The 25,555-nt window shown below is 38.3% G+C and overlaps 1 protein-coding gene across 2 annotated transcripts in view; it reads left to right on the top strand.

Moving 5' to 3' along the window:
• Positions 1 to 25,178, top strand: part of LOC307211791 (uncharacterized protein) — a 42,243-nt gene extending 17,065 nt beyond the window's left edge. For both annotated transcript variants that reach the window (XM_079968823.1, XM_079968822.1), the window contains exons 15-25: positions 2,522 to 2,676; positions 2,957 to 3,080; positions 5,016 to 5,146; positions 7,873 to 7,982; positions 8,306 to 8,474; positions 9,050 to 9,154; positions 10,102 to 18,213; positions 21,954 to 22,048; positions 22,274 to 22,390; positions 23,698 to 23,809; positions 24,616 to 25,178. In XM_079968823.1, coding sequence (XP_079824949.1) covers positions 2,522 to 2,676; positions 2,957 to 3,080; positions 5,016 to 5,146; positions 7,873 to 7,982; positions 8,306 to 8,474; positions 9,050 to 9,154; positions 10,102 to 18,213; positions 21,954 to 22,048; positions 22,274 to 22,390; positions 23,698 to 23,809; positions 24,616 to 24,774 — 9,389 coding nt within the window. In that variant the 3' untranslated portion in view covers positions 24,775 to 25,178. The remainder of the gene's footprint in view (positions 1 to 2,521; positions 2,677 to 2,956; positions 3,081 to 5,015; positions 5,147 to 7,872; positions 7,983 to 8,305; positions 8,475 to 9,049; positions 9,155 to 10,101; positions 18,214 to 21,953; positions 22,049 to 22,273; positions 22,391 to 23,697; positions 23,810 to 24,615) is intronic.
• Positions 25,179 to 25,555: the final 377 nt, after the last annotated feature.

The raw sequence follows: 25,555 nt of genomic DNA on the forward strand, positions 1-25,555 counted from the left end.
CTGCAAAGCATCACGAACAGGACTTACATAGGTGCAAATGTCACTGCTCTCAAGGAATTAGAACACAATCCCATGAAAGTATTTCCTGCTTCATCTGTTTGTAGCCCTAAGTCTGATGTCATAACTTGAAAAAAAATCTGAAAAAAATCAGGTTTCCCCCCCTAAGCTGTAGAGCTTGACTAATAGTAACAGATATTTCCAAATTGTTATGAGCAATTTGTAATGAGATTCTTTCATTGGTCCTTGTGGGTTGGTGTTTTGACTTGCAGGTGCTGAAACTTCATTATAACTAATGTTTATTGACACATAACTAAAATGTATATAGTTGTATTGGAAAGTTCACATTGTGTCTAAGTTGGAAAGCATATTGGTATCAAACATCGAAAGTAAACAGCCCTGTTATAGCTCTACCTGCTGTAATCAGCAGTGGAAGCTATACAGTGTTCAACTCCGGGTTGTATCACGTTTGTGTCACACATTGTATCAGACCATTCCATAGCTACCTGGGTGCTCTGAGGCACTCACAGAATTTCCATGACTCCTCCAAAGTGCCTAGTTCAAACAGAGAGCACATCTACCTGTGTGAGATTGGCCTTTCTGCTTCCATTACTTCATGCTATGGCCTGCACCATTTCCCAACTCTAATGAGTGTCTTTAAGGAGGAGTACAGAGGTGCTTTATTGAGGGGGAATGGGTTGGGGAAGCCTTGTTGCATGAGCAGAGTTCTGGGTTTCTTTAGAGTCAAGCTCAAGTGTGAAAGATTCCTGGCTATTTTGATTCTTGCTTTTTTAGGCTTCTGTGTGAGCCATCTTGAGCTGTGAGAAACCTAGATAAACATATGTTAATTTACTAAATATTCCCTTCAATAATGGGGGCAGAACATATATTCAAGGAATACAGAAATTTCAGCACTAGCAAGTCAAACATAAACTACATAAGAATGAATGAAACTACTGATTGTGAAAAATGAGCCTGACAGTGCCATTAAAGTTAATTTGCACACATGGGACTTCCTGTGTGCACAAGAGAGAGGTAGACAGATTCTAGCAGCAGTGGTTGGTGAGGAAGGGCCGTAGTTAATGCACAAACTTTCTGCCAGTGGAGTTGCTGTCACTTACCTAGAGGAGAAGGGCTGAGGTGATTGGGGAGCGATGCTCAGGTGCATCAGCAGAGTCAATCCTGTCCTCCAGCCAGTGCAACCACATAGTACCAACCTCCTTGCTGCCTTGCTACTCTGCCTCCTAGTAAGTGGCAGTGCTGTTAGGAGGCTAGGGGCACAACTCTGACCCTCCTCACTGACTACTCCTGAAGTCTAGAACTTGAAAATATTTAACATTTGGAGCCAAGTTTATTGGCATTCCTTTAGTACCAGCCATTATTTTCTAGAAATTTTCTTGAAATGCCTGAGAAAACAAATGTGGAATTTTAATTGACAAATTGTGATAGAGGCTGTGTTGCAGTTTTTCAGGAACCTAATTTAATTCTGGACCATGGGACATTTCTCATACTACACAACAAATAGAGAACAACAACCAGCCCATGTCCCTGATGAGTGTACCTCCATATAACTAAAAACATGCTGCACATCTGAAAAGACTTGATTATCCTATGATCAACATATGGAAAGTAGACCAAATTGCTTTATTCTTATACAGATTCCTGTACAGTTTATGAAATCTAGACTGGGACACAGTTTGTACCAAATTTATTCAGGTGTTAATTTATTCAGGTGTTAATCTTTAATAAAAATACTAATTTGCTATAGATGATTAGTTGCAACTGAGTTCTTGTTTTAGCAATGGATAAAGTATGGAGCCAACTTTTGCCTTCATTCCTTTATGCTGACTTTTGTCTGCTTTATATGAAACATCTATCACATACATGTACTGCGTTGATCACGCAAAACAGATGGGAATGTCCTTAAAATAAAATAAAATAAAAATAATCTTTCACAATAGATTGCATTAATTTTAGCTATTGAAATTACTGTCTGAAATTATTGTGTGCTATTGACAAATTAATCGATATGGCTTGATGCCAGTTTGCAGTGTATGATGCAGACTTGTGACTTCCTCATATTACCTTGAACGAGAGCTTTCTTTAATATTAATGTATAAGCAAGGCTTGCTTCATTTGCATAAAGTGAAAGCATAGCTGAATAATATATGCATAGGTGATGCATTTTATCACATATCAGCTATATCTGAACACTGAAAACCTGTAGTCCTAATTTGGTTATATAAGTGGCTGCCCTCTTTGCCGGTATCCATATACAAATTATTTTTCTTTGGGTGGGGAATTTGCCTTTGAGATTTTTTATCCTCTATGGCTTCTATTAAAAAGAATAGCATTCAAATTGTCCCCATGTGCTGTGTAGAGAGGGAAATCACAAGGTGAATGATGATATGGAGTGTGTCTATTCCTGCCAATCCTTCATAAGCCTCTGTCTGTATCACTGATCCCCTTTTGTGAATGTCTATAGTATGTTTGTCTGATGTATGATTGCTTTCTTGTGGCACAAAACTGATTGAGGATGACTGGTTCTTTCCTGGCTGCTCTGATCCAGCCATAGTCTCAGGGCAGCAGGAGTTGGAGGAGGAACTGGCCGCAGGTCAAGGGATTGGAAGAATGCAGCCGAAGGGAAGGATGACTGCCCAGTCGAGCAGGAAACTCCAGGTAAGGTTGTTTGCATTTTTGCATGCATATTTATTTGATAGTGTAATCAGTAGAAAGACTTTTCCTATTGTGCTCCACGCATATGTGATTCCTTAATATGTGGAGTGGGAGATTGAAAATGGATATGGTGACTTTGGTACTGGTACTATTGAAACATTGCCTTCTTTAATCTATTATTGAAACTCTCCTTAGTGTGGTGTTGGCCATGGATGTTACAATGTACATTTGACTGGTTGTTAATTTCACAATTTTCTTCCTCACCCTCGCCCCCCGCATGTAGGACGACTATGGCTTCAATGGAAAACATTGCTATGAAGAGCTGAATGTCACCATGGATAGTACAGATTCAGCTGAAGGAGAGAACATGGGAGGTTGGTGGCCAGAGTACACTTCCCCTAATGCAGGTGTGACAACCACTAGACAGTTTATTAAAGCATGCACAGTGTCTGTTTTGTCCCATTTTTGTTTCTCAAATTCAACTAACAAACCATGTTGTGTTGTGTTTGTATATAAGTTGAAAATTTTTTTGGCTTGCTTTTTTGTTTCATTTTGAAGCATGTGCGTGCTGGATGAACTGTCTAGTTTTGGTTCAAAACTAGAACTCAAATCGTGGTTTAATACCTTGGACTCTCACTTGTGAATAAAGATTATTGTCCTTAATGGTAAGATTTTTTTTTTTAAAAGTTCTAGTTCTTTTGTTCTTGTGAAAATGCTTCTACTCTTGTAGTCCACTTGTAGTCTTTGTTTCCCAATTCTGTTTCATGTTCCAGTTCAGAAGTCAGCAAACTTTTTTGGGAGGGGGCCAGTTCACCATCCCCCAGACCTTGTGGCGGGCCGGACTGTGTGTGTGTGCGTGTGCACATGTGGCGGAAGGGGCTTCTCTCTCTCTCCCCTCTCCCCCAGCCCCTCCCCTCCCCCTGCCTACCTATGGTGCTGCCGGCTGGTTCTGGAGAGGCGCTGCCCAAAATGGCGCTCAGCCAGCTCAGCCCAGCCCCCTTGCTCCTCTATGCAGGGCAGGGAGAAGGGCAGGGAGAAGCCAGAAGGGGAGGAAGGGAGGAGGTATGTGGGTGGGAAAAATGGTGCAGGAAAAAAACAAAACAAAACACAACAACAAATAGAATCCACACGATCCACGGACTGTCTGCGGGCCGGATCCTGAGGGCAATTGGGCTGGATCCGGCCCGCAGATTGTAGTTTGCTGACCCCTGTTCCAGTTCTTAAGATAGCTCTATTTGAATCTCAGTGATAGTTACGTTGAACAGCCTATACATTTTAGATGCTAATAATGAAGCAAACTTCAGAAAGTATGGTTGTTCTGCCAAGATCTACTAAAGTTATGTTATGAGTTACATTAAAAATAGGAAAATTTCACAGGAGATTCCTCTCCAGTGTAATACTGACCTTACAAATTCTGAAATGGGTAAATAATCTGTGCCTCTTGAAATGAAATAAAGGAAAGAACAAAGTATTTGCTTTTTAAATTAAATATTCAGAAAACAATTTTCAAGAGCTTGATTAAACTAAAAGCTAATCATTTATACTAAGAAGCTCCCCCCCCCCAGTTTCTAAAAAACAACAACCCCAAACCAGTGAGATACTTAATGGTTTGGGCTTCAGTTGATTAATCAGGTTTTACTTGTTTAGTCATTGGGAAGAATTTCACTAAACTGAGCTCCTATTTGCATGTTAAGCTTGAGGGCATAGTCATTTAAGTTAGTGAAGCTTAAAATAGAATGGATTGATTCCCAGAAGAATTCTGCATGAAATGTGTAATATTGGACAGTAAAATTAGAGCTGCAGTGTTTTGTCAATTGAATTAAAATATCAGGGGAATATCAGACAGTATATTTCTGTTTTCTGTTTTTAATAAAATAAATTTAATTTAAAAAATGAATAGCAGCTGCAACCTTAGAAAGAGGCACTCTTCTGTTTCTAGAGATGTACCTGATGCAACCCATGTGGTTGTTGTATAAAAACAAAATACAGTGGACCCTCCGGATAGGAATTAAATTCGGGGGTCCGTCGGCAACCCAAAAAGTCCATAGGCAGAGGCAGGGCTTATGCACACGCGTGTGGCATGCAGAGCACTTCTACGCATGCGTGCGCGGCGAAACCCAGAAGTATACACTTCCGGGTTTGCCACGTTTGTAACCCAAAAGTTACGTATCCAGAGCTGTACGTAACTAGAGGGTCCACTGTAGTTCTTCAGAATTATTGTTCATATGCACATTTACAAAGCTTTAATTAACCAACTAATGGATTATATCATGCTATGAGTTAATTAAAATGTCTTTAAATTGGTGGCAGTTCAAATAAAATGTGTGTTTCACATTAAAAAGGTTTGCGGACTGTCGTGGAAGAATTAGAATTGGAAAGAAATCAGTTGCAAGAACAAATTCTCTTCTTGGAAGAACGTTGCCGGGACTTGGAAGATAGATTGCAGCTCCAGAGCAGACTGGAAGCTCTTCAGGTACATGCTAGAATGGGAAATAATGTGAGGAAAGGCATTTAGATGCTTGCTACTATTATAGGGTGTGTGTTTTTTAAGAAAAGAGGGAGATATGCAATGCAATATTTTAACTTTATAAAAGCAAAACCTTTATTTTACCTTCTTTTCTCTTACTTTATTCAATCTAAGTAATGCTTAAATCTGTATCCATTTTGTTTACCGAAATGCAGTTTAAAAAATAATGCCTGGATTTCTGCCTCTTAAATCCGTGAAATACAGGTTTACTCATTACATGAAAAGGAGTGCAGAGAAGAGGTATCATTTCTACCCTACCTCATTGCGCTTTGTTTCTTTAAGTTGTTTTCTGCTAGCCAACCTTGAAAGTTAATTGGACTGCAACAAAACTGTGTAAAGGAACACAATGCAGAAAGATAAAGCTGGGATGAACATTAGCCAGTTGTTCCTCCAATGTACCATTTTATGTAACAAATATACTCTTCTCCTCTGCCACTTCAGATGTGAATTGGGCAGACATAGATAAAATGCATATGGTTGCTGTTTGACATCCAGTTTTGCCCTTAAAACTGTCTTGAGAAGCTACTCGATATTGCTTTTAAGTCACCAGCTGTTTCATATTTTAAATCAAATTTTATTTAAAAGGGTAAAACATATAATCTACATATGTGTTATACAAGAATAGAATCCATACGGTTTAACTTTCACTCCTTTATTCCTGTTACCATTACTCCTAAGCAGGCAGTCAAAGAAGTTTCTATTGGTGACTACTACATGACTTTGAGGAAACTACATTGTGGTGTTTTACTATGTCACCAGTAACTGATTAAAGTGTACATGAACTCACTAAGAGAGAGACCATCCAAAGTGATTGGTGTGCAGTGTCTCCAACAAGCTGATGACACCTAGTTCTGTTCTGCCCACCATTAGATATTATGTCCAGGTGCAGTAGGGCAAATCCTTAATTAGTGTTGGAGTGCAGAAAGGATTTGATGAAGGCCAACAAATTGAAGTTGAAGCCAAACAAGACAGATTGCATCAGGGGCCACTTGTGATCTAGGAAGGTGGGTTTACTTGCAGTAAAAATGACCATACTCTTCCCATCTGAAAAAGCAGATTTGCAGACTAGAGTTTGCTACTGCTTCTTGTTCCATTCCTGGATCCTCGAGTGACAGCAGGAATAAAGAGTACTTTTGATCAGTTACATCTAATCAATTGGCTGATACTCTTTTCTATTGCTCCCTAGCTAATGTTTGCAAGTGCAATGACTTCACTTTATTAAAATAAGCCTTCCCCATTCATTGGCTGAACTACTGTGAAGTCATGGAATGCTCAAAGATGTTCTGATAGCTAATGAGTTAAACTGCCAGTACAAAGTCCTTGGAAAAGAAGGACTGTGTGTTGTTGGTTGAAGAAAATGCAGAAGCAGCATAATGGGTAGTGCAGAGCAGTTGCTCTAGCTTCTTGGAAGATGGGTTACTGTTGTTTCCTGGGTGGTGCAAATGCACCAGCAGGTGCACTAGATTAGCTTCACTCATGTGCCCCCATGCCAACGTCTCTGCCACCTGTTACGCCCCATTCCTGTATGTGTTTGTGGCCAGGACGTTTGTGCATTAGCTCCATCTCACCCAACAAGATGCTTTGGGTGAGAGCCAGGTACTATTACAGCAGGAATAAATTACCCAGGTGTGTGTGTAAATGAATGGAGAATGTGCAGTGTTGTTGACAATACACTGTAGCCCCAAAACAGACCCATGAAAGTCATAAGTTCATGAAAGACAAGAAAAATATACAATGAACATAGTTTTCTAAGTTTTATACAAAGAGTGTGCAATTTTAAATATTAATATGTTCATCTAAAGGTTCGACTAATAGCTTCCTTAACATACTAAAATGCATGTGTGTAATGAGGGGTCACTCAAAATATTTTTCTCATGCAGCAGAATGTCAATGTATATTGCATTGTAACAGAGCATTTCAATACAGGTGGCATTTGGTGTAGAGGAAGAAGGGCAGCTATTGAGGGCTGTACAGGTGTGTCCTGCCCATTCCCAAGTGATAGTTTATTTTACATAGAAGTGATATTTTGTGTCTAACCTACCCAGCATTTAATGACAATTTTGGATTTTTCTGGGCTTCTTCTGGTTTTGGATGGTGTGTTTTTGCAGTTTAATCTTGTGTGTTAGTTTTGTGAAGCTGGGTAGACTAACATATTTCGATGCCATAATAAATTGACTGTGTCAGTGGAGCTTGCTTCATTCCCTGTGGATTACATTCCAGAATTTATTTTACACCTTGCTACTTCACACACTGGTTGATTTTTGGACAAGTGCAAAGAAAAACAAATATAATTCAGTTAATTCTGTGTGGATCAGTTATGCTAAAATTAAAATTCTGTTAGGCATCACTGGAGCTTCTTAAAAACATGCCTTTTTTTAGCAACATCTGTTAAAAGTAAGCTCCTCCCACACATTGCATGTTTGCATGGTGTGCTTTTATTTGAAGTCAATATTATAGGATGTCTCTTTCCATGTTGGTTGTCACAGGATAAGATCACCAGAAATGAGTCATTTGAAATGGAATCTCACTGTTTCTACTGGGAACAATGATTTCTGATGACATTTTGCTGGTAGTAAATGAGCCATAATGGTAGAATCTAACTCACGTAGTTCAAAGATAACCCTGTTTTATAGTCAGTGCAAATACCAGCTGTGTAAATGATTTTCTTACAGAATGAAAATGACCGTTTACAGTCCCAGCTTACACAGTTGCGCAACCAGCAAGCACGTGATGCAGAAAAACACCAAGTTCTTGTTTCCAGTTTGAATGAACAACTGAAGGGGTAAAACAGAACATTTATAGTCCCTCCCGAGCCTCCCTACCCTATACCCCAATGTTATTCAGATCCAAACGTTGGTGTATATGTTGTCAAATGTTTTTAAACTTTTACCTGCTGCAGATAATTGAAGGGGGAAAACCCTTTCATAAAGATTATTTTCATTCTTATTTTTCTTGCAATTGATGGAATAGTTGATCTTGCTTTTGGATATAGACAAGGAGCTATGTCTCCAAATGTTTCCCATAGTACAATTTGAGAATGTTTATCACCCACATATATTTGAGAATGTTTATCATAATATATTTGATCATTTCTTTTATTGGCAGATTAAATGAAAGAAATGGCTTGCTTGAAACTTTGCTTGGGGAAAAGGAGCAAAAGCTTTCAAGTACAAATGAAAAGCTAGAACAGGCAGAAGACATGAGAAAGTCAATTCATGAGAGAGACCTTCTAAACAAAGAACTAAGTGAAAAGCTTTTGCAGAGGGAACAAAAGGTGAGTTGTTTACAGTTCTGAGTCAGTCAAGTTGTACAGTGGTACCTCGGGTTAAGTACTTAATTTGTTCCGGAGGTCCGCTCTTAACCTGGAAATGTTCTTAACCTGTTCTTAATGGGGCCTCCCGCTGCTGACGTGCCACCAGAGCACAATTTCTGTTCTCATCCTGAAGCAAAGTTCTTAACCCGAGGTACTGTTTCTGGGTTAGCGGAGTCTGTAACCTGAAGCGTATGTAACCTGAAGCGTATGTAACCCGAGGTACCACTGTATTGTGTTCTGGGTCAAGCAGTTTGCCATCTTTGGTAAATACTCAGTAGTTCTTTGAACATTTAATTGCTCCCTCCCCTGGCATTTTGGAAATCCCTACAATCCCCCTATGTGTGAACCAACAATCTGAGCATATTATAAACACTGGTGAAGTTAAGTAAATTAGTTAAGTAAATTTCCATAGGTTGTACCCTGAACTAAATAAATGTCAGTATACTTATATAATGGACAATATTGTCCTTTTGTCACAATTGAATTGAATTGTCACAGTTGAAAACAGTGAATAATGTTTCCCTCCCTGAAACTAGCTGGAAGATGTCCAGAAGAAGTGCAGTGCTTATGGAGAAGAGTGTGCAGAACAGAAAGCAGTTATTACTGTATTAACAGAAAAAATAACCGCCTATCAAGAAAAGGTAAAAAAGGGTAAACTTTGGTTGTGGCTTCTTACATAAATAGGTTGGATTCAATGAAGTTGTCTGGTTTGTGCAAGGATTTCTGCTTTGGCAACATAACTCACCCTCCCCTCTTTCTTCCCGCCTCCCAATTTGCTCCAGACCCTCCCGGAACAGGTTTGAAGTGGAGGCATGCAGGGGTAGTAGAGAAAGGGCAAGCTGTGCAAGTGGAAGACCTTGGGTGAACAGAGCAACTTCATTAGATACAATCCATTGTCTGTTTAGTGATATATGTAATATATGAGCAATAAAATAACTAATAAATTATAAACATAACTGCAAAAGTAGTTTCATTAGCCCAAGAAACTTAGAGGCTCATTTTTCCTGAAAAGCAGCTCCTTATGCCTCATATAGGAAGGAAATAAGCAGCTATCTTCTCTTTAAAAGACATCTGAAGGCAGCCCTGTTTAGGGAAGTTTTTAATATTTAATGCTGTATTGTTTTTAACATTTGATTGGAAGCCACCCAGAGTGGCTGGGGAAACTCAGCCAGATGGGCGGGGTATAAATAATAAATTATTATTAATTATTATTATTATTATTATTATTATTATTATTATTATTTGTATCAAAATGTAGTTGAAACAAAGCAAGATGGCAACAGTATATGGCATAGGCATCATATCATGTATGTATGATATAGTGTACAATAAGATATGACAACAGTTAAAAGAAACAGTATATGTCAACAGTATATTATGTGGAAATAGGAGGTGGTCACTCATCGGGGGCGGGGGGGCAGAGAAGGAAAATTAAATTGCATTAGCACCATCCCTTTGCTACTTCCTCAAAATTATGGTTTTCTGGGTAAACCTAAACATCTTTTTGGATTCCAACTACAAATAGTACTGTTGAATTAATATTAAATTTTGGGCACTTAGACATTTTTTTCTTTATTTTTGTTTTCAGACCATGAAACAGGATGCTGCCATAGAATTAATGCAACTGGATCTTGAACAGACAAATGAAGAACTTGATAGATTAAACACAAGTCATTTAGAAGAGAGGTCTCAACTAATTCAAGACCTCCAGAGGCGTGAAAGAGAATTTGACAACCTCAGAGAGGTTTTAGCTGAGAAAGACAAAGAAATTTCTGCTATTACTTCAAATATAAATGCGTATTCTGAGCAGATTAATATTCTGAAATGCCAGATCAAGTGCAAAGAGGATGAAATGCGAGACATGGAAGAAGCATTGTCCAAGGCTGAAAGGGAAGCCCAGTTGCTGAAAGATGTACAAACCGAAGATGTGAACAGTGCAGGCAGAAAGCTTTCAGAACTTTCTGAGCAGTTAAGTGCAATAAAATCAGAACTGGCAGAGGTGAAAATTGAAAACGCTACTAAAACAAAAGAGAATGAAGAATTTCTTAGGCAAATCAAAGAGACTAGCCAAACAGTTAAAGATCTTCACTCTGCAATCAAGACTCGTGATGTTACTTACAACAACAAACTCATGGAGTGTGAGTCACAAATTAAATTGCTTAAAGAACAAATAAGTAAATCAGCTAAAAAATTGCAAGAAACAGAAATAAAATGTAAGGAGGAAACAGACCATCTTAAATCCCAGGTCGATGAACATATCTCTGCAAAGGAGAAGTTGAACAAATTACTAAAAGAAAAAGAAAACAAAGAACAAAGTTTTGTGAATGAGCTGAAATCAGTGAAAGATTCACACAACCAGCTCACTTTAGAAAATGCTAAAAAAGATGAAGATTTAGCTAATTTATCCAGACAACTTGCTGAACATACTGAGCATCTAGAAATTGTCAAAAAGTCACTGCAAGAAAAAGCAGAGATTGTGATATCCCTAAAAGACAAGCTCAAAGTTGTGGAGCAGCAAAATGAACAGGAAAAGCTTAAGTTAGTTAGAGAACTGAATAGCAAGGAAATGCAGTGGAGAGAAGTTAATAATGAGCTGCATGAAAAACATGAAATAATTAATAAGATGGAAACCGAAAGACAAACTGTCATCATGACTAACAAGCAGTTACAAGCAGCTCTTGAGCAGAAAGAAAAAGGTTTTGCAGATCAGCTTAAAGCCAGTGAAAAGCTTAGAAATGAGATACATACTATGGAGAAAGAGAAGCAACAGCTGATTAGTGAGAATGAGAGTTTGTCAAAATTGCTGGATGTGAAAGAGTGTGAACTGTTAACGCGTGCTCAATCCATGGCTGAGTTGGAGAGTAAGTTGTGTGCCAATGCCACAGAACACCAGAAAATGCTTTCAGAGGTCAGTCACGATAAAGAGACTTTAAGAAGGAAAGTTGAAGAACTCTCAGGCCTTCTAAAGCAGAAAGAAAATTCACTTGCAGAGCAGTTACTGGGGAAAGAGAAACAGTGTGGCATTTTAGCTGATGAGCTCTCCAGAAGCAGAGAGATAACAAAGGAATTGGAGAAAGAAAGACAGTCTTATATCACTAAGTTAAAGGATGAGCAGCAAAACAAAGCATTGCTTCGGACAGAGTATGATAAGATGGTCCAACAGCTTAATTGGGAGGAGGAAAAAACCTCATCATTACAGAAACAGGTTAAAGACCTAGAAAATGATCTTAAAATAAAAAGCAGTTCCATTGAAGAAAAAACTGAGCATGGTGATGCATTACTTAAGCAAGTAAAAGAAAAGCAAGCTATCATGACTGTGTTAGAAAAAGAAGTAGAAAAGCTTAAATGTGATAACATAAAGCTATCTCAACAGCTTGAAGACAAAGACAGTACTCTATTATTTAAAGGGGTGGAGTTTGAGGATCTTTGCAGGCAGATTTCACAAAAAACAGAAGAGTGTACCAAATTAAATGACCAGCTAGCACTATTAGTCAAAGAAGTGGATGTTTTGAAACATGAGAAGGATAGTGCTTTGGCTGTTTGCAATGCTAAGTCAAATGAATGTGATGCTTTTCAGCATCAGTTAACACAGCATCAGTCTGAAATTGTGTCCACAAAACATGAAGCTCATATGCTGAAATTAGAAAATGAAAAATTGAAAGCAGATATAGAAATAGCCAGTGCTACATTAATGAAAAATTGTGAAGGACTAGTGCCCTTAAGTGCACAGTTGTCTCAGCAAACTAATAATATTTTAGTTTTTATGGATCAAATTGATACCTTAGTTAGCGAAATGAAAACATTAAAAAGCAGTTTTTGTGATAAAGAGGCTCTTCTTTCCCAGAGGGAAGTTTTGATACAGGAAATGAAAGAAAACAAAGATGTAGATGAAAAGCATAATTTGCAAATTATTTCAGATTTGCAAAGCCAAGTACAGGTTCTAGATAGTGAAGTTAGTCAACTTACTCAGGAAGTGCAAGAGAAAGAGAATAAATTTAAGAAGCAAGATGAAGAGTTAAAATTACTTAAAAGTAAATCTGACGAGTCTAATTTTCTTAGAGTTCAACTGTCTGAGAATATGGAAATAATTTCTGATCTCCAGAGTCAACTTAAAAATATGATAGAAAACAATGAAGTATTAAACAAGTCAATTACAGAGAAAAATAACTTTTTAAAACAAAAGGAGAAGGAATGTGTTGATTTACAAACATGTATTTCTGAGACTTCCTCTGTGCAGCATAAACTTGTACAGTGTTTGACCTCTGAAGCAGAAATATTAAAAGCAGTCATTGTGGAGAAGGAGTTAGCAGTGAATAACATTTCACTGATTAACAGTGAACTGAAGGCTGAACTTGAAGATAAAAAGAATGAATGTGAGACTTTGAAGACGCAAGCTACTGATGCAGAAAAATCAAATCTTTGTTTGAAAAAGGAAATAAGTGATCAGAATAAATTAATAAACGACATTAGCCAGGTGCTAGCAGAAAAAGAGGCTTCTGTTTTGGATCCTACTAATCTTGTGAAAACCCTAAGAGAGGAACTAAAAATAAATGAAGAAAAGTCACAGTTAATTTCTCAACTTCATAGTCAAAGAAATGAACTAAACCAAGAAATTCAGAAGTTAAAAGAACTAGCCCAGGAAAAAGAAAACATTTTCTTAACTTTGCAGGGCAAATTTGATGCTCTGTATGAACAAAAAAATGAACTCAGTGCTTCCCTGAGTAAAAAAGAAGAGATTATCACTGGGTTTCTTAAAGATATCGGTGTTCAACTATCAGAAAGCAATGTTCAGGCTCTTACCAACGATACTGAGCTACTTAGAGAAGAGCTAGATAAAAATGCTGCTACACTAAAAAAGCTTTTGCAAGAGAAGGATGGAAGCATTGCCAGTAGCCAGATGAAAATTGACTCTTTGATAATAGAAATTGAATCTGCAAAATCAGAGCACCATAAAGCATTAGAACAAGTTGAGCTGTGGAAGCAAAATATTCAAGAGAGGGAGAGAGCTCTACAGGTTGTGCAGGAAAAATGCACTGAACAGGCTAATCATATTGAATATTTAAATTCTGAGGTCATAGAAAAATTGCAACAAATAGATTCTTTAATAAATGATAAAGCTCTTTTACAAGAGAACTTTGATAAGCTGAATCTGGAAAACAAAGACTTGGTTAAGTACCAAAAGCAATTAGAGGAAAAATCTAAAGAGCTAAAAGAACTTCATGAAAAATTAGAAGCCAGTGAGAACAGATGGGTAGCAGAACTTGCTAGGGCATCTCAGCAAAATGACGTTAATCTTGAGCAACTGAGTAATTTAGAAAGGAAACTGAAATCAAAAGAGGATCAAATTCAATCTTTGCATCAAGAACAGGACATTATTCAAACAGAGTTGGCCAAACATCTGTCTGCATTGTCAAGTAGTAGGTACTTCCTCAAAGACAGTGACAGTGACACTGGTCAGCAAGTAGCTAGGACTGTATTGGAAAAATTCTCTGCTGTGATAGATACTATTATCAGCAAAGAAGCTGAAGCAATGGCACTGCAGCAGACTATTTTAGAAAGAGAGGAAGAAGTACATCACCTGAATAATCAGCTAGAAAGCATGTTGTCCTTGAAGGAAGAGAAAGAGTTGATGCAGAATGACTTTAAAAAGGCCAAAGCTGCTGACCAATCTGAGATTGAACATCTGTTAAATGAACTGAGTGCTGCTAAGGATGCATTACGTAGGCAGCAATCTGTCTGTGAAGAAAAGGACATTGCATTATCAAACATGAGGAAGGAGGTGGTTTTCCTCCAGGAGAAGACAGATAAATTAGAAAAAGAGCTTGAAAGTAGTTGCAAGACACTGAACACCGAATGTCAAAAAGCAGCAAAACTTTTAGAAGAAATAGAGCATAAAAACCAGATGATAGAAAACTTTAGTTCCCAAACTAACCAACAGAAGGATTTAATTACTTCTCTAAGCCAGCAGTTAAAAGAAAAGGATTGCTCAGTTTCTCAAGTCATGGAATCCATGTCTAATGAAATGGTAAAATTCTCTGAGGAAAAAAATGTGCTTGCTATCGAATTGCAACAACTAGAAGCCATAAGGAAGAGCATGACAGAAGAGGTAAGTACATTATCACAGCAGGTAGAAGAATATAAGAAAGAACTTGAACTCAATCAAGTTGTGTTGACCAACAAAGAAGCTACCATAAAAGACTTGGTGTGTGAGAAGGCGCAGCTAAATATTACTTTGGAAAAAATAAATCAAGAAAAAGAGAATCTGAAAAAGAAACTTCAAGCAGCTTTGCTAATAAGGAAGGACTTAATTCAGAAAAACGAGAAGCTTGATAAAAAGACAGAATGTTTTCTGGAGCAAATTGATGACTTAGTAAAGCAGGTTGAAAATGCTGAAGCTCACAACAAAGATCTCGAATTCCAACTTGAAGGACTGAAGACACAATTGTTAGAAAAAGATGTGAAGATAAATGACATGAGTGAAACCTTATCAGCCAAGGCAGAACACTTGGAGCAGCTGGAGAAAGCAGTTACAGAATTCAAAGCTACTATAGCTGAACAAAAAAGTATGTCTGATAAGAACTTGATCCATCTTCAAGAGAAGGATTGTCTGCTTGCACAAATGGAGTCTGTGCTGAATGAGAGAGATCAAATGCATAGAGAGGAACGTTCACAACTTTTCTTAACCATAGAAAATCTCAAAGGTGAAATAGCAAAGAGAGATGAAACATTCAAGGAAACGAATGGGTCGGAAACTACCCTAAATACTGAAAGTTCTTGTAGTAACAAAACACACCAACCTAATGAAATGAATCCAGTCACTGAGCTGCAGAAAGACAAGGAAATCCTGCAAAAGAAACTTAAGGCACTACTTGTGGTCCGCAAAGAAAACACTAAACAAATTCAGAAGCAAAAAGAAGAGCATGCTAAGCTACGAGGAGATTTTAATGAACTAACAAAAGACTTTGAGCTCATTAAAAAAGAAAAGCAAGCACTCCAGGAGATTCATCAGAGAAAGTGTGAAGAATTTGACTCCAATTTATTGCTTTTATACTCTCTGCAGAAAAGGTTGGACACCGATACATCTCTTAGGCACAGTGAAAATGCTCAGCAGAAAACATTAGAGTCCGGGGAGCTAAATGTGAAAGCTGATGTCAGGGTTGAAAAATCAGGAAAGACGGTAAGTATGGTGACAATGGAAGAGTCTGAGATGGCGAAACTTCATGAGAACTATGCTAGACTTATGGAAGAAAAAGAAAAGTTTAAGGAAGAGTTAAAAGAGAAGTCACTTGAACTTGGTAGCGTACAGCAAGAAGCAGTAAAACTGAAGATTTCTGTTGAGCAACAGGAACAACAGTATAAACAAGAGAGAGAGAATATGTTGATTGAACAAGGTCTGCTTAAGCAACAACTAGAATCATATAAAAATGAATTGCAAGCTGTTAAAACTATGGTTGAAACTGTGACTAATGAAAAGAGTCAACTCCACAAAAAACATGAAGATCACCTAACAAGTCTGAAAGAAACTGAAAGACATCCCAGTGAAGAAAACAAGCAACTACTGATGGAATTCAATATGCTGCGTGAGAAGGTTTTGCCAGTTTCTAGTGCATACAAAAATGTGGCAGGTGTAAGAGAGGATGCGAAAACTGTGTGGCCGCATTCTGATAATGCGCTGGAGAACAGTGTTCAAGGCCCAGATTTCTATAGTTCATTGGAAGATGTCACGTGCACAGAAAGAGAATCGCTAGATGTCACTAATACAGAAATAAAAACATTAACTGAAAGAATAGGTGATCAAGATCCTCTACCAATAGAAATGTCTCGGGAACGGATAGAAGAAAATGTAAATGGCAGAAGCTATCAACCTCAACTGCAGAAGTATGATGCTGAAGAGAAAAACAGGGAACGTCTCCAAAGAAAGCTCCAAGCTGCTTTAATATCACGTAAAGAAGCACTGAAGGAAAACAAAACTCTTAAAGATCAAATGGAGTTATTGGTTTTGGAAAACAAAGAGTTGATTGGTAAGGTTCACACCCTTGGACAGCTGAGGTCTGAGTTGGGTAGAGAAAAACAAAACTTGAGTACTGCACTGTATAAAGAGGAGACTCTTGTGGCAGAAAATGCTAGATTGTTAATTGAAAATGAAAATCTAACTGCTGCGTGTGAGAGTCTGAAGTCTACCATGCAGACCATAGGGCAAGAGAAGGAAGCTTTTTCTTTTCAATTGAATTCCTTAAAAGATTCTCAGACAGTTGAATTAACAGGCTGGAAAGCTAAACACAGTGAATTAAAGCAAGACTATGAGTCTCTGCTTCAGGCCTATGAGAATATTAGTAGTAAAATAGCAGAAATGAGGCACATTATTGATGTCACTAGAAAAGAAAAGCAGGAAGCTCTTCACAGAGTAAATGAGAGAGAATCTGATACACATAAACTTAAGGAGCTGCTTCAAAAAGCAGCTGATGAAAGTGTACAACTGAAACAGCTGACTGAATCTAAACAGAAGGAAATAAGTGAGCTAAAGATTGCAGCTGAAAAGCAGGCATCTGAGCACAAGTTGTGCTTGGAAGACTGTCAAAGAAAAATTGATGAATCTGTTCTTCAGAGCAAGCAGCTAATGGAGGAAAATAAGCAATTAAAGGAAGTTTCTGAAATTTTGAAGCAAACCTTGGAGAAAACAGAGAAGGAAAATGAGGAGCTTTCTAAGGATTTTAGTCTAACAAAATCTGCTCTCGGGGACCTCCAAACACGGTTGGAATTGAACAAGTGTGATGTGCAGTCCAAGATAAGTGATTCCCTCTGTGAAAGAGAGTCATTATTAAAGCACATTCATTTGTTAAATGAGGGGATTTCAGAAAAAGAGAAAAGCATGTTGATCTTAAAGCAAGAGAAGAAAACTTTGTTAGAAAGGTTGAAAGATGCTGAAAAATCTCTGCATCAGAAGGAAAGCTCTTTATTAAAGTTGGAAAATGATTGTAAAAATCTTAATCAGGAAATAGTCAGTCTTGGTGAAAGAATTAAAATATTAGAGGATGATAAATGTCTCTTACAAGAAGAATTAGAAAATGTTCAAGAAATATCTTATAAAGTAAAAAATGAGAGAGAATTTTTGGAGACCGAGTTGCTCAACCACATCAAAAAATTGGATCAAACAACAGACAGACTGAAAGCCACACAGATACAAAACAGCCTCCTTGTAGAGCAGTTGGAAAATTTGAAAGCAGAGAAATGCAACACAATAAAAGAAAAAGAAGAACAGCAGCATCTGGTCAGAGTATTTGAAGAAAAACTGAAAACTGCTCAGAGAGACAATCATGAGACAAAAAACAAAACTAAAGAGTTGCAAGAACTTTTGAGGGGAAAACAACAGGAGATCAACCAGTTGCAAAAGGATTCTATTAAATACCAGGAGATGATATTGGACTTGGAAAAATCTGTGAAATTGTCACATTCAGAAAGTGAAAAAATTGAGAAAGATTTAAACAGTGCAGAAGGAAAGCTTGCAAAATCAAATGAAGAGCTGCAGAAGCTAACTGAAAAACTCTCTTTACAGAATATCTCATTGTATGAGTCAAAGGCTGCAATAGAGCGACTTGCAAATGACAACCTATGTAGTAAAAATGAACTTAAAAAGAAAGAAAACAGAATATCAAATCGAAAGAGAGAATACGAGAGCCAATTGGAATTCAGCCTTCAGCAGGTAAAAGCAGCTTGCCTCGTTTCCTCATAAGGGGATCAGGGAGCTTTTTCTGGCAGTGACACTGGAAGTATTAAGAGAAGCATGGGCAGCAAAGTGTGGATCATTAGCAAGCAGGGAGCCAACTTCATTGGCAGAGAAGGTATCTTTTGTCTTGTCCTGCCAGAGTTGTGATGAGAGGAGCTGGACCTCCTGTGTGATGAGTAGATTTACTTTGTGGGATGCTGGAGTCAATAGGATGGGCTATGTCCTTATCACGTGAGGAGCAAAGAGTTGTGTGAAGCAGGCTGGACTCCTGAGTTTTTTCCTCCTGCCTGACGCAGCAGTCATTCCTCCTGGCTCTCCTTTTTCGTCAGATAAGTCTATCTTGTTTCATCTCATCTTCACCTCCTTGTCATTTTCTCTAGATTTCTGTCTTAAACAAACAAACAAACAAACAAACACAAACTTCTCAAAACTCTCATTTAAAGTCTTTTGGTGGTTATCACCACAGCTAGACGAGTGTCAAAACTTTCTGCTCTTTTGACAGCTTGACATGTATTTTTCATAAAGACAAGGTGGTTTTACGTACAGTTCCTTCCTTCAGTACTCTCTAGATTTCATGTTCAACAAGAACTGGTTTTACCAATCTTTTGTCCTAACGCTAAATATCCCAGGGAAAAAGCATGACTTTCCTTGAACGCATGCAGAGCTCTGAAAGTATACATTCATTGGACAAAGGCTTTCCAGAAGATAGACTCTGTATTTTTATCTTTTCACCCATCGTCCTTGGGGTTTAGGGTCAGCAGTGCTACTTTGGTGAGCTGGATTGGAGCCTGTATTTTCCTTGCTTATGATTCCCTCAAATTGCTCCAGCCAACTCAGGTGCTTCTGCACTCCACAAGGTCAGCTTCCACCTCTGCAGTCTTCATGGCTAACATACCCTTGCTGGTATCTGTAAAGCCTCCACCTGGTCGTCCACCACCACTTTTACCAGACATTATAAACTGGACTGATTGTCTGCAGCTGAGGCAGCCTTTGGCCATACTGTTCTCCATCAGGTTTTACAACTGGTGCATCTTCAGATCTGGGACCCACCCATTTTCTGTTCATCTGCTATGGTATGTCCCATCCTATTGACTCCAGCATCCCACAAAGTAAATTGGTCTTACTTGAAGTGTGGATTTGCTAGTAGGGATGCTGGAGCCAAGGGAGATTTCCGATGCACTTTACTGAAGATATAGTCTATTGATAATAATTTCCTTGCCTTTCAGATATCTAGTACATTTCTTCCTTTAGATTTTTGAGCCATGGAGAGAAGAAGTAGGCAGACCTTTTATTTCAGTGACTCCATCAGTGTTTGCCTCTTGGCAAATCCGGAAAACTGAGGAGTCCAGCCTGCTTCACACAATTCTTTGCTCCTGCCTAGCGTCACATGACGAGGACATAGGCCATCCCATTGGCTCCAGTATCCCTACTCGCAAATCTACACTTCAGGTAAGACCAATTGTTTTATATATCTGTGCCCCAGAAGTTTTCTGAGGCTTAGATATGTTGATCCAAGGTCCGTGAGTAGGTTGGAGTCCCCTCCCTCTTTGCACTTAATTATAAATAAATGCAAGAAGAAACATGTTTTGTCCTGGCTAAGAAAAAAGCCTAATTTTCCAGCCAGAATTTGAAAGAAAAATTGTTTTAAAAACAATAGAGTGCAATGGAAATATAGAAATTCCACATAACATTACCAACTTCTGTATCATTTTTAATTATTTTGTCCAAGGGATTGGAAATGGTTGCTCTTAATTAATCTCATCAATAGTTGCTTAGTTCTTCACTGACATGTCTTAACGCCTCCTTCATATTGAATAATTCTTTATTTGATTTCTCTAGTTTGCTTATGAATTCCTCTCTCTCGTCTCATATCTTCCAACACAATTTTAAAATGCTTTGCTTCTTCTTGACTTTTTGGCAAACTTTGTTGTTGTGAAAATTCTTTTATTATTTCCTTTCCATGATCAAACTTGCCTGGGGAGTTGCCCTACCACAAAATCCAATTTAATCAATTTCTGAGGACTATACATTGTGGGACTGCCTTTTGCTTTTTTCCCTTGAAGAGATGTGTTAGTGTCCAACCTTTTCTGCAGAGAGTATAAAAGCAATAAAATGGAGTCAAATTCTTCACACTTCTCTGATGAATCTCCTGGAGTGCTTTCTTTTCTTTTTAAACGAGCTTAAAGCCAAGGATGAAAGACACCAGCACTTTCATTCCAGCCTTTCTTTTGGGTTCTTGAGGAGGGGAAAAAGCAACCATAACAGCATAATATTGTTTATACAGTCATACCTTGGATCTCAAATGCCTTGGGTCCTGAACAAATTGGCTCCTGAACAATTGAAACCCGGAAAAGAGTGTTCCGGTTTTAAAACAATTTTTGGAAGTTGAATGTCCAGCGCGGCTTGCGCAGCTTCCTATTGGCTGCTGGAGCTTCCTGCAGCCAATCAGAAGCCACACTTTGGTTTCTGGAAGTTTTGGAAGCCGAACTAACTTCCGGAATGGATTTTGTTCGACTTCCAAGGTACGACTGTATTGGCAAATGGTAGGTCAGGGGCAGACACCAGCAGAAATAGTTGTGTGTTGTTTTAGGACAGTAGTTCTCAAACTTTTTTTTTATCTGGGCCACACTTTCAGATTAAAATTTGCTTGTGCCACTCCAAAATTTTTATTCGTAAGAAATATATTGGAAAACCAAAAGAAACAGTTAGCAGTGCTTGATTTATAACATAAAACACAGCTACTTTATATTATTATTATTATTATTATTATTATTATTATTATTATTATTATTATTATTGGAATTCATTGACCGCACTATACCCAGAGGTCTCAGGGCGGTTCACAGAATAAAATGTGATCATAGGACATCCAAAAAGTATAAAGCAATGCAGCTACATAAGAACATGAATCAACCCCAAAATAGAATTATAAACAAGCCCCTTACATAAATACCTTATGTATGTGTACAAACTCAATGAGAGGTGTGAGCTTGGTTTTGCCCGGTAATCTCATTTATATTAGGTCTAATTTGAGACAAACTCCATATCTAACCAAATTCTGCATTTTTAAAAAATTGATATTATACTAAACTATACTATCCTACACTGAAATGTTTAAATGTTTCTTTGATTGCCCTTGAATCTTCCTGCCACACTTATCATTCTTTCCTGTACCACACCCTTTGAGAGACATTGTTTTACGAGATTGATCTGTTCTCAAGTCTTCTCAGGGTATGAGAACACTCATGAGGTTTGCCTAGTGCTGCTAACCACATTTTCTTCACACTGGTATACTGTCTTAGGTCTTGTTAACAGCTCTGCTTTCCACGGTCCAGGCTGACAGAGGTTTCCACCTTTAAGAAGGACATTCATGTCTGCTGACAGAGATTTCCGCTCTTAAGAAAGACATTCAGGTCTGATTCAACCAGGAACCAGTTTCTTATCCAAAGTTTGCTTTCACTCCACTCCATAGTTCTTCAGAACTATCACTTCTGTCATGCACCCAGTTTCTCCCCTGCGTTCCAGAAGTCTTTCTAACAATTGTGGGCATGCATCCTTCCCACTTTAATTATTCATTTTTGAATTAATATAAACAGCTACATGGAAGTGTTTGCATACAGTACTATATTGTGAAATAACTTAATGTTACTAGACAAACAATCTTTTGATTTTATGAAGTTTCCACATAAGCAGCATATCCATATTGCTCTGTTTAGGGTGAGATTCAAGCAAAATTTCCTCCAGGGGCTCCTCAAGAAAGAGCTGAAGTCATTGAAATGGACAGCATGGACTTCATTGAAATCAACGGAAGGTCAGAATCATTTCTACTCATTTGTAAAGTATGCTTTATTAACTGGTCTTAAACCTAGAGCTCATTTCTCTTGATAAGATGTAAGATTATCATATCATAAATTTTAACCACCTAAGATGAATAATTACTGTACAATAATCCAATAGGAACAAACTACTACATAAAGCAAACTAGTTTTGCTTTGCATTATTTTTTTTCCTCCTTTGGAATTTGGGTTTGTTCTAGGCTTGCACAGAGGCAAGAACCAACTTTATTGGAATTAATGGGGACTCTCTCAGAAGAGAGGAATAGACGGGAAGCTGCGGAAGAGGCCCTCGGGCTCTTGGAAGAACAAATTAAAAGGTAGCAACACGTGTGAAAGGTATTTGGGGCTGATCTCGAACTGTGCTGATATTGGTAGGCCACAAACAGGCAACCTGTAATGTGCCCATGCATGCGACCTTTGGTCACTCTCAGTGCAGCCCACCAAACTCTCAGGGGACCTGGCCCCCCTTTATTCAGTGTACAGATGGTCAACTGTCAGACTGGTTCATGGGACAGGTTGCTGGCTGCATCAGGAATGCTGGGGGCAGGGTGAAGTTAAACCCTTCCTCCCCTGCAGTGATCCCCACCCCCATTTATAAATATTACTGTCCTTGTGCTGTTTTAACCACAACACTCCAGATGCAGCCCAGTGTGCTGGGACAGCAGTCTTCTTCATGAACCCGGATGATGGCTCATCAGTAGGGCTTCCTTTGTCCATTGCAGCCAATGTCATGGCCCCACACTGCAGACCTGACCACCCAGCTAATCAGATGAGTCAATAGCAGATAGTGAAGGACTGTATCTGAGAGAAAGGCAAGTAGGAACTGAGCTGGGAAGAGGGGAGAATGGATGCAAGAATGGCTGTCTGAGAGCATGAATGTTGTTATGAATGAATGTGTCCGTGTGTTAAACTCACATGCTTGGGAGGCCTGGCCAGATAGGCGGGGTAGAAGTAATAAATTATTATTTATTAGAGAGGTGTGTGTGTGTGTGTACGTGATAAGTTTATGTGTGCTTTTCATGTTCCTGCCCACCACCAGTGCTGGCCAAGCCCAACAGCATCCCTAAACACTGATTGAATTGGAGCAATTTATCAATAAGACTCAATAAGTGCTCCATATTTGACAAATACATCTCATGCATCTATTGCTGTAGATTGAATGGAGTCTCCAGACCTAGGCAGAAAAATCCCCCCTCTCCCCCCTGCTGTTCTTGAGGTTCTCATGGGTCCACTGAACCAATTCCATGGGGTGGGGAGAGTGGGGAAGCCCTGTTGTGCAAGTGGAGGTCCTTGTGCAGGGCTTCCACTGAATCCTGCCCTATATATTACAGTATACCCCATCCTTGTATATGCTTATGAACATGATGCGAGCAGCATGGGCTTCAAAGCCAGTTACTTGCTGTTTCCAGAATAAAGGTTACTACTCCGTTAATAAAGGAGTGTTAATAAAATTGAAATGAAATTACCTGTTCCATTTAACTACAGGATCTGACTCTGTTCAGATGAACCAGGTTCCTTAAAAGGGCTGATATCCCAAGTTAAAATTCAAAGAATGATCAGCATAGGTAAATAGCAGTTTAAAAGTGTCATGAATCTGATGAGCCTTTTGCATTTCTTTTTTTAGGCTTGAACTGATTGATTCCAGGTCAGCATCTGAACAATGTGCTTTTCAGGTAGAAGAAGAGGAAAGGCAGCCTTTCATCATCAACGCTAGTGAACTTACGGTAGTACGTAAGGTAAGCCTATACCTCAATTTTGGGAAATTTAGATTCCCAGATTGTTACTGAACCACATGCTATCTGTTCTCCTTTCCTCAGTAATGATATCTCAGAAGCGGGCCTTGCTGTGGCGGCACTGACCTTCTGGGAAGCTCTTTCTCTTGCAGTATAGGAGTCTGCAAATGTGCTTCAGATGACAAACGTGCAAATGAGCTTCAGATGACAACTGAAGACTCAGCTGTTCTGATAGGCTTTTCCTGGCCTATCAGATGTCTTTAAAGCTTTGGGGTTGTTGTGCCTTTCTAGGATTAGGGTATTTTAGTACTGTATTTATTTTATATATTTATATCCCAAAAGAGTCTTTGAGTGTTTAACAAAAGATGTATTTGTAATCTTTTGTAAACTGGTTAGATACTATTTTGGTACATAACTATATGAAATATAAATAAATGCAACAGTTGCTATAGGAACTCCATGGAAAACAAATGAGCCATACCTGGGCTCTTAAAAATTGAAAAGCATTTATTACACAAGACGTCAGTCATTATATATCAGTCTCTGCACCACTGTTCCACATTACAAAGTGGTTGCTAGAGAATCATCAAGGTTCATAATATGATGCTAAGTTGTTGTGTTGTAAATACTTCAGTATCTTATGGCATAGATGTGGATCACTTGCAATGTGAAAGCAATAAAGACCCTACAACTTACCCATGACACATTTTTTCTCATTTAATTCCACCTTTTGTGTTTATTTTTGTGGGTTTGATTGGAAAGCATGAATGCCCAATGCTAATAGGATCAAATGCTTCTTTTCTAAACAGGTAAAAAGAGGAGCCCTTTCTTTCAGGAGATGGATTCGGGGACAAAGACTTTGCCGCTCCCAATTGCTGACTTGCAGAGCAAAATCTCGCTATTTCTTTCTCAGTTACTTAGTGGCCCTGCATCTTTTTGTTTTCTTGCGTCTCACAGGCATCTTATAAATGGAAAAGCTCAGAATGACAACCTTTCCCCATATCATCAGTATGTAAATATTAGCCAAACTACTCTTTTTTGTTTAACTCCACCATCCCAAAAGGCCACATCTCTGGGCCTATTCTGGGCCACTCTGTCCTGCAAGGAAGGATTGTCTCTCTGAGCTTCCCAGAAACTAGTCCAGGACCATGGAGTGCTTTATTCATTTTGATAGACTGAGACTGAGACAAAGACAAAGTTGTTTTTATTTAATTATCCACTGTTTGTTCATTTATTCATTTTGTATTGATAGATTGAGACAAAGCCAAAGTTGTTTTTATTTAATTATCCATTGTTTTTATTTAATTATCCGATATCCACAAATACAGTTGAAAATGTTCCTTGCATATTGAAATAAAGTGTTTATTCTGTTTGTGTCTTTGTAATGTAGCATCATTCTAATATAGCATGTGGTCAATAATTTCTCAAGAGTCTCAAGATCAGATAGATCTGTAGTGATCACAATACAAAAAAATATATATATACCTAGAATGGTTTTGCACCAAAATTAGTCACTGGTATAAAGCCTTGTAAAACTGAAAGTGCTTCTAGTCACTCAGCATTCTCTTCCATGTTGAAATATGTAGCAATCACAGTGAAATTATGGTTGGAAGAGGAGGTAGTTCCAAGCACCATCTTTGAAATTACAGGAATCCACTATTTTCATGAAAAGATCACTTTAAAGGCATGCAATTCCAAAACAGTGGCAGTTGTTCAAAGATCAAACATGTTTATACAATAATCACATCA

The sequence above is a fragment of the Podarcis cretensis genome (genome assembly GCF_951804945.1).
Source record: "Podarcis cretensis genome assembly, chromosome: 1".
Lineage (NCBI taxonomy): Eukaryota > Metazoa > Chordata > Lepidosauria > Squamata > Lacertidae > Podarcis > Podarcis cretensis.